Source organism: Ahaetulla prasina, chromosome 1, assembly GCF_028640845.1.
Source record: "Ahaetulla prasina isolate Xishuangbanna chromosome 1, ASM2864084v1, whole genome shotgun sequence".
Classification (NCBI taxonomy): Eukaryota; Metazoa; Chordata; class Lepidosauria; order Squamata; family Colubridae; genus Ahaetulla; species Ahaetulla prasina.
This window is the reverse complement of record NC_080539.1, coordinates 268,492,163-268,509,271: the sequence shown is the minus strand read 5'-3', so window position 1 is coordinate 268,509,271 and position 17,109 is coordinate 268,492,163. Positions and strand designations below refer to the sequence as shown.

The window sequence follows — 17,109 nt, the reverse complement described above, 5'->3', positions numbered from 1 at the left end:
TGAGACAATTTCTCACCTGACATTGGCAGCTTTTAAAGCTTCTTTTATTTGAGAGTTGAAGGATGAAGTAAGAGAGATGAGGTGAAAGAAAGGATGGCAGATGGCAGAGGGAGGAGAGAGAAAAGGAAAAAGTAGATAAAAGGACCAAACAAATTAAAAAAAGAAAAAGTACACATAGAATGGTAGCAAGAAAGAAAAAAGTGATTCAAAGTATTTCTTCAAACAGGGGTAAGAGGGTTTTGAAATCTCTCAGGATTATACTTAAAAAAAACCCAAGCTATGGGTGAAAGCTAATATTGACATAGCTTTGGATATTTAACATATTCAGAACTCTTCAACTAAAACCATTAACTTTTAAACACATTGTAATGAATAATTAATAGTTGCAGCTTCCTTGAAGGATAAGTTTTGAATGTGATTGAAAAATTAGGACCTGTTGTAATGATCGCAAGGGAAACTAAATACTGTATGTTTGCCCAGAATAAATAGAATAGATAATAAATGACAACATTCAGAACAGTATGAAAATTCTTAGAAATATTTGCAGTGGAAGTTTTCCGTTATTGAAATATATCCTGGAGGCACTTCCTGGAGGGAGTATATCATGGGAAATATATTTATTTATTTCCAACCTTTATTATTTTTATGAATAACTCAAGGAAGGAACATACCTAATATTCTTTCTTCCCCACAACAACGCTGTAACATGATTTGGACTGAGTAAGAGAGAGTGGCCCAAAGTCATCAAGCTGGCTTTCAACCCTAAGTTAGGACTAGAACTCATAGCCTCCTGGTTTCTAGCTCGGGCCAAGGCAGCCAGCCAAAAAATCTGTGGGCCTAAATAAAGAGGTATGCATGATGACTATTAGAAGTTAATAGTCCCTTTTTGCCTACTTAGGGTTTTTTTTTTTTGCCCGCTACAAATGAGAACTAGAGAATCGGAGAAGCGGAAGGAGGCTGAATGGGATGTTAGTCCTTTCATTAGGTTTTACTAGGAACCATGGCTCAGCAGATGACATCTAATTTATATAGCTTGGCCTACCTGTTTTTGTATTAAAAGAAGTACAAAAAATATGAAGACTTCTGCCTGGCATTACTACACTGTGTTTCCATAGTGCCAGGGTCTAGTGAAGCTGAGATAATTAATTTTAATTAAGCTAATGAATGATTGATTAATGGTTGGTTGAGCTCTTGCAGAAGGAGTGCAAACAGAACTTGGTGATATTTTTTGTAGAGCTGAAGGTTTTTCCTATTCATAAAACCTTCCGTTTTGACCTACCTCCTGGGATTTTCCTCTGTCTCTATCATCAGCAAAGGTCTGGGCTGCCTTGCCAACATTCCCACAATTATTCCTGTTCCTTTTGCTTCAAGGGTGGCTTTCCTTCATTGCAAAAACAAATGCAATGACAAGGATGAGAGAATATTTTTTTACTGGGGCTTATTCTGCCCCCCCTTTGAACAACTGGATGAAGCACTGGAAGATAGTGTAGAGCAGTGAAGAAAGCAACAGGGCATGGACAACACACCATGGACAATTCGCCATGGCCAACTCAGTGTTGAACAACTTGCCATGGCCAACTCAGTGTTGGACAACTCACCATGGCTAACTCACCGCAGACAACTTGCTGCAGCCAACTCCATGTGGGACAACTCGCTGTGGGACAAGGCCAACTCGCAACAGGACAAGAGTTACACTAATATCAAAGAAATTATGGAATAAAATCATTAAAGAAAGGATGCAAAAGCAGGGACAAAATGAAATGTGAATGACAAAAATTAAAACAATTTTTACATCATTTTGAATACTTGAATTGATGAATTGGCCTGCAGAGAGCTTTCCATGGTAAATTGGCCAGTGAGTTATCTGGTGGTGAGTTGTCCCAATCTGAGGTGGGAAGCACCTTTTAGACTGATTCAAGGCACAAAAAAAGGAGAGGTCCTGGTTGTGTTGATGAAACTAACCTGATCAGCAAATTGATCAAAATATTATTATGATCAAAGACACTTGCAGGCTATTTTCTCAACAGGGTTATCTTCAAATACTCACAGTGAAGGAAGCTGAAGCCACCAATTGATTGCTATTATGGGAGGGAAAAAATGAATTCAGTGGGATTTTGTTAAGCACAAAGCCAAACTGAGTGACCCATTCTCTTTCAGACCTAGGAAAGAAACAATGGCAAACCATTTCGAGAGACAATGAAAAACAATGCTTCTACTGAATCCAGTTACTTAACAAAGTGTACTTAACAAAGAGAAGGGTTGTTTTTTTTTTGCTGTTGTTTCATTTCTCTTCTCCTAACCGTACAAAAGTTTCTCAATCAGAAATCTCCTTAGTTGATGAGTTCCCTTTTGAAGTCTAGGCATGCTGTCTGCAAATAGGACCGGGAAGGGGCTTCCAGAGAGGGCAAAATTATGTTAATTAGTGTGGCGTCCCCAAGCGCCCAGTCTGGCGGTTGCTGCTGCGGTCACCTTCACCTTCAAGCGGAGAACAGAAGTTCGGGAAGAAGGTAAAGCGAGGCAGGCAGCGGGCCCGCCCCTCGCCTTCCCCCGCCCAGCAGCCGGACGCGCTCCTGGGCGCGGAGACCTTCTCTAGCCGTGGGAAAGCGGACCAAGCGCCCTCCGCCTCCTCCTCCTCCTCCCAGGCTCCAGCAGCCGTTTCTGAAGCTTCTCGCCGCGACGCCCACATGGAGCCGCGCTCTGGGCGTCTCAGAGCGCTTCTTCGCGCGTTGCTTATTCACGGTGAGTTGCAGAAATCGTGGGCTTTCCGGGCAGGCGTGATTTCGGCTCCCAGCGATCCTGAGGCGTGGGGTGATGAATTTAGGAGAGCCGGGGGGCCGATTCCTTGGGTAGCAGGTGAAAGAACCCCCCGCGAAGGTACTTTCCACTTGGTTCAATCGCGTCTATTCTTCTTTTGCAGGGTTGATCTGGCGGGGCGTGGAAGCGCAACTGACCCCGCGTGCGGTTTCCGGGCTCTCAAGGTAAGCCGGTACTGTACTCCTTTCTGTCTTTTTTTTTGCATCTGGCGGGCCACTCGCCGTCTGGTCCATCGTCTCTGGACCAGGAGGCATTCTTCTTTGCTACCTTTAAGAGTTGCTTTGCAAGAACGCAGTTCCATGGAGGGAAGAGTCTGTGGCATCCTCGTGATGGGTAAAATAATGAGATTCTCCTCCCGTGCTTTGACCCTGTGAATGCTCAGGACAGGCCTGGTCCATCCTGTGTGTGTTTTGTTTCAGGAATGTGGTTCTGTTTTGGAAAGTTTATCAAGCCTTGTCACAACTCTATTAAGACTTTCTACAGGTGTTAGACGATGACTCCAATAATGCTAGGAATTATGAAAGTTGAAGGCTCCAAACATTCTGAGAATACCAGTCAGGGAACATCATTTTGTGTTGTGCTGAAATTTTCAGAGATGTATTTAAGGTGAAAGAGGGGCAACAGTCAAAATCTATACAAAGGAAGCTATGAACCATTGCGGAAAATCCATAAAGCATTTTCTGCAAGCTTTGAAGTCCAAGGATGAATATGATTTAATATGGACCAAAATACACTTTTCCGGCAACGTTTGGGGGGAAAGTCCCATTGAATTCTTCATGTCTAAGTAAAGATGTAGCCTGGTTCATCTGATTCATGTTCTGTGAATCAATCAAGGAGGCTTATATAGAAAACTATATTTACATAAATAGTGACTTAAAATTGCATAAACTAGTCACAGATTGAATGTTTCTAAAGAAATGTGTTCTGATCTATGAAATAAAAAATAGTCTTAACAGTAACAAGGTTTTAGATATCCGATAATCATAGGCTAATAATATATGATAATTATATTTATATATAGTTTGCAGGCTAAGAGAGGGAATTTAAAATAACTATTTCATAACGATTTAGCATCCTGTAGAATTTTATAGATGAGCCATTGAAAAATGTAAAAAATGTTTGGATGTGCTAAATACTGAAAAGTATGGAATTCTTTGGAAAATATATGAAAATGTAAGAAAATGAATATAAATATAGTTAAATAAAATCATTTTTCTGCAGAAGTAATTTGGATAGAAGGATTTTTCCCCCCCAAGAAATGATTTTGTGGTTGGAATATGGGGTACTCAATCTCCCAGGAAAGTTTTCACCAAGGTATAAACGCAGCATTTCTACCAATAAAATTTAAAACGTATTAAAATATTCAACATCAACTTCAGAAGAGAAGGATACTCTTACTTCCTTTAAAAGTAAGTTAAAGTTCCTTAGGTAATCTAAAGAAAAAACAGAATTTCTAAAAAGACACTAAAAAAAAATAAAGGAATTCGTTATCGCTGACTAAACAGTAGCAATCGAAACTCTCAAAGGCAGGGCTTTATTTTCTGCAGCATCAAGAATTAAGGGGCACCCCTTAAATTCCATTTTTTTTTTGTCTACTGATTCAGTTAGGAGGCCTCAAATTGAGTGGAGGTGCAGCTTTCCTAAGTTCTGCATGAGTAAGAAAGGTGCAGATTACCTCTGCTCAACAAATCCAGCCTTGTTCTTTTCTTCCTTAGGAATGACAGCAGTGCGGTTCCTCAGAAACGAGATCCTAGTGTCCTCAGTGATCAGGTAAGGCACCAACTCTGCAGCTGTTTTTAGACTTGTAAAAGTTGGTGTGATAGAATGAATAATTCCAAGGCTAGCTTATCCTGAATGTAACTTTACAATCCTATGATTATTTCCCTTCAATCTTTCAACACTGAGTTTTTGAACTCCTGATCTGAATATCTTTACTAATTGCATTTTTGTCAGGATTGAGAGAAAAAAAACTTGCGTTATAGATAACTTTGCAATTCAAAAAGGGTTTTTCTTTCATCAATAGATATATTTGCTAGGAAGTGCCTTGACCTCTGTTCTTTTTTTGGAATGGCATGATCGGGTCATTTATGCACTCGGCATTAAGCAAAATGCTTCCCCTTTCTATATTTTGAATGAAAGAAATGTATTAAAATATATGAATATGTCATACAACTGATTTAACAGATTCAAGAAAAAAATGAGTATATCACTTTAGAAGCAATTATTACTACATATATTTAATAATACATCATACTTAAAATGTATTTTTCCTCAAAAGTCTAGCTGTTCTGAAATTAATAAAACATTACAAAGAATAAGTAGGTTTGAATTTTTGGTCCATTTTATAAATTTACAATTATAACAATGAATTAGATTCTATAAACTTTATTTTATAACATTTATAACAAAATGTATAATGTGGTAATCACATGGTAATCATTCTTTCAATCCTATTTACAATAATGCAAAGCAATATGGCCTTAGGTGTTTTTCTTGCTTCGCCAGACTTTGATTATTAAATTTTAAAATGGAATAAAATATCATCAGTTTTATTACAAGCAAGGAAACAAGAATAAGAAAATAAACATCAGGATGAGTTATTGGAAATGATCCAGTATTATCATTTAATAGTTTGTCTAAAAATAATCACTAAAATATATCTCATGTTTTTAATTGAGAGAAGGCTTGTTTAGCATTTAGGCCTCATTCAGAAGTTTAGGAGTGATATTTGACAATAGACAATATGTATCTTGGTTTCTTTCCTTTAATTCCCAGTTAGTGAATACTTATTAAACCAAATTCCTAATAGTTTGGCTACATTTTATAAAAGTGCATTTATTATTTAATGTATAGTATTTCTACATTGCTTCCCCTGCTATTGAATTTTGCAGATGTTTACAATAAGAATAAAACAATTAAAATACATTGTTTTAACTTATTGTACTTTATTAGTTTAAATATATTCATTGAAAGTGAGAAGAAAAAAAACAAAAAACAAAACCATTCATAACATTTGCACAAAAAAAATAAAATCTATTCAGTTTTTTATTTTGTATAGCCTATTTAACTCCCCTGAATTCAGATTCTGTCTTGTTTCTCTCCAATTTTTTTGTTACTGAAAAGTTCAGTAGACAGAAAAATATTATACAAAATACACACAGGAAATTAAATCAACTGGCAGTAAATCTGTGTTTTTTAAAAAAAGAACTGGAAGTGGCTTCTTTTTTTTGCCTTATCTTCAGGCTATTGATCTTAATTAAATCACTCAGAATACATGGAAAATATTTGACAGGTATTAAAGAAATGTTCTGAATATTATTAAAGCCAAGTTACTGCGATTAAATTTCTACGAACATTAACAGTAATGAATAATCCTTTGAATATTTCAAAAAGATAGGAAATCTCAGATAAATATGTAACCAATAAGGGCTAAATTGATTATAGGGTTAGAGTCAGTAATTCAATATCACAACCTTCCCACTGCATTATTCTAGTTATTGCAAATTTTTTCATGGTGCTCACCGGTACTGTTTTGTAGAACATCACGAATAAAACAATGCAAGAATATTCATACATAGCTTGCTCAGTGAGAATCTTGCAGGGACGTATTTAGACTTCTTTTAGGAAAACATTTCCTGAGTGGACATCCTTCACAATTAAGAGGAACCACATTAGAGAAGCTTTCAAAGGATATTGCAGAAATCATAGTGGAATGTAACACATTCATGTTTGAGTTACGGCACTGCCCCTCTATTTGTATACCTGGCTAAAATTAGTCATGGCAAGGCCAGATAAAAGACATTTCCTTGGATTCATATTGATACTATCACACTATAGAGCAGTTTCTCACTCACCCTGAATAAATCAGAAGAGTGTTGCAAACATAATGGTTCTAAAATGGGTGTATCCATCCTTTTTGTCCATTCTTTCTTTGGCAGTGATGATGACTTTCTCCTGTGTTAATAAACCAGAACTGTTAGGGAGCATCTCAGCAGCTTTATCATTTCATATCTTTGTACTGATGCCAACCCTCCCAGGTAAAGCAGATAGGAAACAGGACTAGATAAATTAATTCTACTTTATTATAAGGCTACAGTAATATTATCGTGCAAGTCTGAAAGTACAGACTTCCTGCTGCCACTTTTAATTGCTTGATCCATTAGACAGATCCCTTCAAAACATCTTTCTCTGACCCTTAAGCTACTGGGCGTTGACTTCTCTTGCCTGATTGTCTATGAGGCAGCTTCTCTTCCCCTCATTCCCCAAAGCCACCCAAATATTCAATATCAGTTGGTCTTCTCATGATTCTTTCACTCTCATTGCATTAAGTATAGCTTACATGCTGGTAGCAGCATCCATTCCATGTTGGTAAGGACTTGTACTCTCATAGCCAGTTTCTCCTGGACCTGAGCCTGAGAAAAAGTCCCTCTTTCTTCTACAAGCTTCATGTGAGGATATGGAGTGGGGACAATGTTGCAGCAGAGATTGATAACCAGAAGTTGAATTCTGTCCACTTTCAATCTCTCTAGAAAAAGAAATCATAAGATTGCCCACAGCTGCAGACAGCTGCTCCTCAGGAATCAAGATTTATGCAGTCAACTCATGGCTGAAAGTACTATAAAGCTCACAGTCATTAACATAATCTATACTGACATAAAGCAGAATCTTATTTCTAAATAACTTTTGGAACTGCACTTTAATTACTTTTTTAACTATTATACATTTTCAGATTGGCCAGTTTTGTAACATTCACTGGGTGAGCTTCTTTCTAATCATTGGAGAAAGAAGTTTTTAAGTACAAGATTATGGACTTTAAAATTAAAATGGGATTGGAATAAACAGCAACATGGTGCTTAGAATTTTTATTTCAGAAAGCTATAAATAGATTAAGAATCTAGAGGGATTTGAAATAATTTTGAAATTAATTATAAGAAAAAAACATGATAAGATGATATTCCTATATGTGGACACTAGAGGGAACCAGAAAGAGCTAAATATTAATTAATTCAAGGAGAAGAAAACTTAAATTTGACTTCTAAATATAAAATGAAGCGAAATACTTTACTTTGGATGAATTCAAGGATATTTGGAAGCACTGGACTAAGAAGTTAATCTTAAGATTGTCTGCTATTGTAGATAAACCAGATTTAAAAGAGGTTATAGAAGAAAAACAAGTTTTACAGGACAGTACTGAGACTGAGGCTGAATGTGGATTTAAAAATGACATAAGAATGATATGGAAAAAGATGTTACACTGGACATACAAATGAAATGCACTCATGTCTTAATAATCAAAAGGAATATACAAATAACAACAATAAATAACAAGAGCCATGGTGGCACAGTGGTTAGAATGCAGTACTGCAGGTTACCTCTGTTGACTGCCGGCTGCTTGCAATTTGGCAGTTTGAATCTCACCAGGCTTAAGGTTGACTCAGCTTTCCATCCTTCCGAGGTGGGTAAAATGAGGACCCAGATTGTTGGGCGCAATATGCTGACTCTTACAAGCTGCTTAGAGAGGGCTGTAAAGCACTGTGAAGCAGTATATAAGTCTAATTGCAATTGCAATTGCAACAAATTAGTAGAGCGATTTGGATAATTTTCTGACTTTGGATTTACAAAAGAGGCTGGTTAAAGTTTGAAGGATTTCTGGGAAGAGACAAAGAGAAAATGCAAATAAATTCTGGGATATCATTTAAGGAATTAAAGATCAAGAGTGTTAAAATCCAAGGGAAAGAATATAAAGTTGCTTGATTGATCAAGGACAAAATACATACAGCATGTTGTTGTTTCTGACAACCTTTAATGAAGTTTACTGACCAGGACCAACTCATCAGACAAGAACTTCTGTGGATAACCACTGTGACTATTAAGTGGATTGTGCCCAATTTTATGACTATTTTTGTCACAGTCATTAAACAAATCACCACGGTTGTATCTTTTTGCAAGGCCAGGTTAGACTAGGGGATGCAAGAAGGATTCTTATTACTAAAAAAAAAATAAACCCACAAAACCCCCAATTTTTGAAATTTTCAAAAAAAATTGAAATTAAGTGAGTGGTACCAAACAGATTCTAATGCATATAAGTCCAATTAGGAGGGGATAAAAGTGAAGAAATAACTCCAGTGACATAGATGGCACCATGATTGTGCAACTACAGTAAATATGTTCTGTAAGGGTTCAATAAAACATATTTTTGAGGACTTAAGATTTTGCATTGTACTATACTGCAATATTTTAATTTGCAAGAAAATAATATTGTATCACAGCTTTTTTAATCACTGTACATTTTCCTAATACATTTACATGTATGAATAATGGACAATTATAGGTTATTTCAAATTAATAGTTTTTTTTTTATTGCAGGTATCTGGATTTTCATCTTATAGTTCTTCCTCTACCACAGTATCTTCATACAGGGAAAGAAGATTCCGTAACATATTCTGTGATTCATCAAGTAAGCTTCCCAAACTATTTGTAAATTTTTAAAATCATTATGATGAACCTTATTGCAGTAAATTAAATCTAATTTCCTTACCAAAAATTGTTTGAATATTTTTCAAAGCTGAACTTACAAGGCACAACATTCAGCAGCCATCCTTGTAGAATAACATAAATTTTGATGCCTTATTGGTTATCAGTAGGCTTCCTGACTTAATTTGAAGTGTTGATTATTACCTACATTATAAAACATTTCATCAATTTGTTTGTCAATGGCCTGTTGAGGTTTTCCAGCGCTTTCTGAGGTTTATGGACTGTATACCAGGTAATGCATTTTTTCAGTGATGGCCCCCAGCATATGTGGGCATTTGTGGATGGCCTTTTGAGAGTCCCCAGCTCTTCCTGAAGTTCATGAAGAATGTATCAAGTGACAGACCTTTTCAGTGGTGGCTCCCAACTTATGAATTTATATGTCTTTTAAATGCCTGTACACCGCCCTGAGTCCTTCGGGAGATAGGGCGGTATATAAATTTGAATAAATAAATAAATAAATAAATAAATAAAATGAAGCAGAATTATAAATGTACCAATGGACAGTAGAAGCAAGATAAATTGATACTATTATAGCAAGGTTTATTTCTGGCAACTTTCTTAGATACTCAATTTATTATTTTGACTGTATTTAGATATTTAAAAACATTATTCATTGTCCTGAGTCTACAGCACATGTATCAAACTCATCTGGTCATGTTGGTGTCATGTGACATAGCATTAAGTTTTTTGCCTTCGAGGAGCTGGGGTGGGTGTGGCCTGTGCATGACACATCTGGTTTGACACCTCTTGTCTATAAGGTTTAAGGAGGCTTATAAATATTGTTAAAAAAGGATATAAATAATTGCAGAACTAGTGAAATAATTTATTATTTTCTTTAAAAAAACAAACAAACAAAAAGTTTCCATTTTACAATAGTTCCGTATTGGTGTATATCCACAGTTTGTGTGTCCCCCCCCACATATTCACATATTTAATTTTGTGGTTCCCTTATTCCTTATATATTGTATATACTACTTCTTACTTATTATACATACTATTATCTCCAAATTATTATTGTGATTAAATCGAGTAGACTGCCAGTTTATATATTTTAATTTATGTATTATCTTTGACCATGAGGATATAGTACTTTTTTTTTTGCAAATGCTGTTTGTTTCTTTACAAAAATGGAAGTTCTCAGCTTGCAAAGAATAATAAATACCCTGTAATCTGATTCGTTTCATATTTCTTAGTTAAAAGAATTCTCTCCTTCAAATGTGGGAAGTGCAGGGTCTTGGCAAGCACTAAGAATGTATATAAATGGCTTTTATGAAGCTAAGTAAAGCTACCTCAAATAGGAAAAAGGGTGGGAAAAAAGCTGTTTTATTTCCTGAAAAAGCCTATCCATTTTTATTTTGTTCAGAATTACAAAAAACTATGTCGTATGATGTTATGCCCACGATAGCAGAACAGGAGATTTTGCTCCTGTTGCTTTATAAAAATAATAATTGTATATCAGAGGGCGGAAAAGGGGAAGGGAAGAAAATTTTTATAAAAGCCCAAAGATGAAAAGGAAGGGGAAAAAGTGAGGTGAGAAGTATATAAAGACCTACAAGGTAATGGAATGCATGGATAACCTGGAGGAAAGGGAAGAGGAGATGCTGCCTAGGAAACCATCAGACAAAAGACGCAGGAACTTGCAATTGTTTAATAGTCAAAGAAAGAAACTTAGGAAGGAACTAATGGGTCTAGCAGTTAAAAGTGATGGGTGGGAACTTTGTATTTTGAAGGATTCTGTTAATGTAGCCTTATAGTAAAGTAGACTTAGCTCATCTATTCATGTTTCCAGTCTTTACCTGGAAAGCCTGACATTCAGTCTAGCTGGAGACCTCTAGCTGGAGGAATTATTTAATCAAGAATACTATTTCTATTAAAATTCTGCTGAACTGACATGGTAAGCTAGGCTCTTGCAGAAACAGGTGTTGAGTCAAAACAGGGAACAAAAACATTACAAGAAAAAAACGATATGGAAAATAGCCTGTAACTGAACTTTTGAACTGCTGTCCTCAAAGTATAGTAAATGGCCTTGACAATTGCTGAATGTTATTTTTATTTGGTTATGGAAATTAGCAGGTGTTTAATTACTGGGAAGCTGACTGTTCCCAAGAATAACAAAAAACTATTCCCCAGTTTTATTAAGTTTAACTCGATCACATCAAGTATTTAAAGAACTGAGTCTCATCTAAATCAATAGTAGGTCAATAAATGGAGGTCACTTGAAATAATTCTGGGAATGCCTTCGATGTAATTTGATCTAATATAGTTTCTACTTTGATGGAATATTACTGCAATGTCTAACATTTATCCAAAGTACACTGATTTAAAGTCTTAATGTTTGTGGAGATTCTCAATCATCCAGGTCATGGTTGTCCCAAAGGTGCTTTTTCAAGAGGCAACTGGACTTTCTTTTTTTTCTTTGAAGACATTTTGCTTCTCATCCAAAAAGCTTCTTCAGTTCTTGGATGACAAGTGAAACATCTTCAAAGAAAAAACAGAAAGTCCAGTTGCGTCTTGAAAAAGCATCTTTGGGACAAGCCCTCTTAATGTATATTCAGAAATCATTGTCATATAGAATAAAATACCATAAAGTATAATTATTAGCTGAGAAGATTTCTAACATTAGGTATGGTACATTCTAATGATTTGTTTTCATGAAACTACCCAGTTAGAATATATGTAACTTGTAACAAAATTATTGCATGTTATTATTTTTTTTTTAAAAAAAATAGATTTAGGTTTATTTGCATGCTTCAATGGAGGTGAATGTGTACACTGGAAAATGTGCAACTGTAGTCGATATAACGCAACTGGATCAAGATGTCAGATAGGTAAGGAGACGATATCATTTTATGTTACCTGTTTTACCTAGAATGGTCTAAGATGCAGAAATATCATTTAACATGATTGATAGACTTATTCTCAGAATCAACACAATTCCCCCAAAGGCACAAATCTGTAGTTTGTAGCTTTCAGGTCATATTCTGAAGAAGAAATGGAATCTCAACAACCATAAGTGCTATATATTACAACGCATATTGTGAAAATAAATATTTCCGGCCTTCTGGCTATATGTTTACAGTCATCACTTTCTTGGATCCAAGTTAAGCCAAGAGTAGTATTGCTTCTGAATGATTCTTTCCCTCTTCTTTTGCTGTAGTACATAACATGGGAACAGAACGAGACAACATTTGTCGAACATGGGGACAATATCATTATGAAACCTTTGATGGACTTTACTATTTTTTCTCTGGGAAATCTACATATGTTCTTGTCAGGCAGAATGAATTAGATGAACAGAGTTTTTCCATACAAGTAAGTGAAATAAGAATGAAGGGGTATTGTGTAGTATAGTTGTTTTCTTCAAATCTGGGCTTTATGAATTAACTAGTTATTCTAGTAGATGGCTTACTTGCATAATATGACACTTCTGACATGATCTGTTTCAGAGAATGTCAGAAAGAATAGGGGTGTATGATGGATGATTCTGTTTTTTTCTGTTGCTGCTTGATTGAGATTTCATGAACCCATATGAAATGCTTTTCTGTGCATGAGGGTGAAAAAAGTTAATACCTCTTACTCTTATAAACTCCCTATGCATCATGATTTGTGGTCATGAAAATCTTTCTAAGTTTGGCAGAGATTTGGGAGCAGGTTCAATTGGAGAGTAATTAAACATTTTCATGCAAATGTTGAAGGCTGCAGAGATCCCAGCTTAATAAAGTTCCAAAGGATCTTGACTGAACCTAAATGTTCCAAGCTTCACTTTTATGTACTGTTTCGTATTTGGGGGTAATAGAGTTGTTACCAAATGTGGTATCAAGCTAATAATCAATTTAGCAATAATTAAGATACAGGCATTGAGCTAATGTTTATAATTTCAATGTTATTTTGGATCCTATCTCTGAAGTTGTATGAAAATTGTAATCTAATTTTTCTTAAAATTATTCTCTCACTTGTTTTTTTTTTGCAGATCCATAATGATCCAGAATGCAGTTCTTTTCCATATTCCTGTAAACGATCCGTTAGCTTATATTTTTCTGGAGAAGAAGAAATCAGATTAAGTAGTGAGGTTACCTACAAAGGTATTGGGTAAGTTAAACAAATGTACCTGTATGTTCTCATGTTCCTTGGTATTTTTACCTGCACTATTATTTTAACATTGCATATTTAAGTATTCTTTGTAATTTCTAAATATAGACCAGTTTCATTCCTCTGGACCATGTATAGTGAATACTTTATAATTCATTATGCAATTGAGATCAATATGTGATGCATAATATGTATAAAACAGTGATGGCTAACCTTTTTGCCATCATGTGCCAGGATGGGGTGGGGGTGGGGGTAAGGTTCGCAGACATGTGTGCCCACACCCATAATTCTATGCGCCCCGCCCTCCGCCTGCATGCGCAACCGCCCTCCCCCCACGCTCCTGGCACGCAATGGCCCAGTAGGCCCATTTTCCTTTCTCACCTGGCTCCAGGTCCTCCCTATGCATCTGGGGAGGGCGAAAAAAGCCTTCCCCACCCCCTTGGAGCCCTCCATAGGTCCGAAATGATCACTTTTCCAACTTCCGGTTGGACAGGAAGTACATTTTTTGCTGTCCCCAGCCTCCAGAGCCACTCTAGGAGTCTCTGGAGGCTGGGGACAGCAAAAAACATCATTTCCTGTCCAACCAGAAGTTGGGAAACAGGTCGTTTTGTGCCTCCAGAGAGCCTGGGGAAGGCTATTTTCACCTTTCCTAGATGCATAGAGAGGATCTGGAGCCAGGTGAGAAAGAAAAACGGGCCTTCCCCACCACCCGCAGGCCCTCCAGAGGAAGGAAACAACTTGTTTCCCTACTTTTGGTGGGCCCAGAAGGCCCGAAAATCAGCTGGCTGGCATGTGCATGCCCGCTGGAGCTGAGCCGGCGTGCCCACTGATATGGCTATGCATGCCACCTGTGGCACACGTGCCATAGGTTCGCCATCATGATCCTATAACTTTCTGCTGACTATCGGGTGTTTCTGGAATTACAGGGATATTTTCACCTGATCTGTTAAAAGCTACACAGCTGACCAATTTAAGAAAGGGTTTCAGAAATGCATCTTTATTGCCAACCGGGAAAAAAAAAATCTAGAACAGGGGTCTCCAACCTTAGCAACTTTAAGACTTGTAGTCTTTAACTCCCAGAGATCCTCAGCCAGCAAAGCACCTTTAATTCCAATGGCATTAAAGCAAAGCTGGCTGAGGAACTCTGGGAGTTGGTCCACAAGTCTTAAAGTTGCAAAGGTTGGAGACCCCTGATCTAGAAAAATGTAAACTTATATTTCCAAGCAGACTGTAGCAATTGCAACACGATCTCTTTGAAATATTTCCATTCTATGGATCCCAGGCATATCTCTGGCCCATGCTGCCTTTTCTCACGGCAACTGAACTCCTCTGCTTACTTTCCACACTTTTTCACCAAGCCCTTCTTCTCACAAGAAACATAACTATTCAAAACCAGTTAAGATTGTTCCCTAAGCAATGTTAAGAATACTGTTTCTAACAAATTCATCACAAAAAGGTGTCTTTATTCTCCATTAATAGGAACATGACCCAATAATAAGATCTGTGCACTTGAAGGCAGTAATTTTGTTTCATTTTCATTGGCTATTATAAAACTACAAAGCTGAAAATGGGACTTATTTTAGTACCGGGGTCTCCAATGTTGGCAACCTTAAGACTTGTGGACTTCAACTCCCAAAGTTCCTCAGCCAGAGTTGAAGTCCACAAGTCTTAAAGTTGCCAACGCTGGAGACCCCTGCTTTAGTAGCATTTGAAAAAAAAACCTATGTTCCTTTCTTTATGATGATGTTTGTTCTTTTTCCTAGAATACAATTACCGTATACCATAGGAAAATTACATATTCAAAAAGTAGCTGGATATGTCATTGTTAGACATCAGTACGCATTCTCTTTAGCTTGGGATGGAGTATCTGCTGTTTATATTAAGATGGCTCCTGATTACTTGGGCAAAACACATGGACTGTGTGGTAACAACAATGCCATTCTGCAAGATGAGCTTTCCACAAGTTATGGTGAATATTTACTTGAATTCTAATGTTTGCTCTCAGTATATATTTATTCTATGTGCAGTCCTTTATAAATATATCCAAGGAAATGAAATGTAAATAAAATACAGATTAGAATTAATAAATGGTTTAAGTCAAATCCAAACATTTAAGGATAATTTTACTTTGGGCAGCTCAGTATGAGATATTTTACTATGAAACTGAATGTAGAAAAAAAAGATGTATCTATAAGATTGTTCTAGTTTTACATGCATGGAATATTTAAGACACATGAACATTAGAACTAAACTATTTTTAATGTAGTTTAGGAGTTAAGTAAAGGCAATATTGTAATCAGCAAGATATTTTTGAATTGAATAGCCTGGCCTATTTTGAGTCATAAATACAGATTTCATTATATGGAAGAATGGATAGTAACTGGAAGGTCAGGGCTCTTGTAATAAGTCAAATAAGGGAGAAAAATAATGATACCCTCTATTATACTCAAAAAATTTTCCTTCCGAAGTATATGCAGAAAATTTCTCATGCCACCCTTCCCTGCAGCCTGTACAGGCAAATTGCTTATGTTATGGGATCATAACTAGTACTGTATGTCCTACACATTATGCATTTTCTATGTATTTGCATGTATATACTTTGTTGATTAGAGACTCATCCCTTGATTGTTAAATGCCCACACAGAATGGTTGAAAATCTCTAGAGCTGACTAATGCAAAAAGAAATTTTAAAATCCATACAAGAAACACTAACATTATTCTCAGTGAAAATTTCCAGTATATGTTACAATACTGTTCTATCAATAGTAGTGAAAGCATTTGAACTTTTACAGTATACTAAGAACCTGTTTAGTATACTGTATGTACAATGATTCCATTAGAAAGCAGGGTGTTAATGGCTAGATGGCTGAAGATCGATTCATTTCAGAACTAATTAGAACTAATTTAACATTACTTGAGAACTTAGATGGAAATTGTGAAAGAAAACAATGATAACAAAGCGAACTTCCTGCCTTAGGCAATGCATTTGTGTTTTTCCGCCCCCTAGGAAAAATTACAGAAGACATTGAAGAATTTGTGGAAAGCTGGAGAGAAAATCCTCCCCAGGAGAATATCCGTTCCTGGGGCACATCATTTAGCTATGAACCACCCTGTTTGACTCGAACTGATCCATTTTTGCAAGTAGGTATTCAACACAAACTAAGATTTAGTTATAAATGTGAAACCTTTTGGTCTATTCAGCTATAATCATTGCCCTTTTATTATATAAATCTGCTGTACTGACTTATATATATATTTCATAGTTGACTTAGTGTTGAGAAATCCTGTGGTCTAGAAGATTTTATAAATGCTGGAAGTGTCATAGGAGCAATCAGTGAAGTATGGTGAAATGGTTATTGGATTTTTGCAAAGAAAACCCAAGTTTTAGACTATGTTCAGCAGATTGATGGCATGAGGGGAAAAAATGTATCTGTGTCTAGTAGTTTTGGCATGCTGTTGTGAGGGGAGGAGTTGGAACAGTTTATGTCCAGGATGTGAGGGGTCTATAGATATTTCTCAGCCGTCTTTCTGGCATGTGTAATATACAGGTCTTCTATAGAAAGCAGGCTGTTGCAGTTGTTCGTTCTGCAGTCTTACCTGTCCATTGGAGTTAGTACTTGTCCTGTTTGGTTGCAATATCAAACCAGACAGTTAGAGATGTACAAATGACAG

General features: G+C 36.4%; 1 protein-coding gene across 1 annotated transcript in view; it reads left to right on the top strand.

The window, feature by feature from the left end:
• The first annotated feature begins 3,307 nt into the window (after positions 1–3,307).
• Positions 3,308–17,109, top strand: part of OTOG (otogelin) — a 103,182-nt gene continuing 89,380 nt past the window's right edge. Inside the window, exons 1-8 of the mRNA XM_058161526.1 lie at positions 3,308–3,420; positions 4,530–4,584; positions 9,181–9,271; positions 12,078–12,176; positions 12,506–12,660; positions 13,319–13,437; positions 15,201–15,406; positions 16,445–16,578. Coding sequence (XP_058017509.1) covers positions 3,308–3,420; positions 4,530–4,584; positions 9,181–9,271; positions 12,078–12,176; positions 12,506–12,660; positions 13,319–13,437; positions 15,201–15,406; positions 16,445–16,578 — 972 coding nt within the window. The remainder of the gene's footprint in view (positions 3,421–4,529; positions 4,585–9,180; positions 9,272–12,077; positions 12,177–12,505; positions 12,661–13,318; positions 13,438–15,200; positions 15,407–16,444; positions 16,579–17,109) is intronic.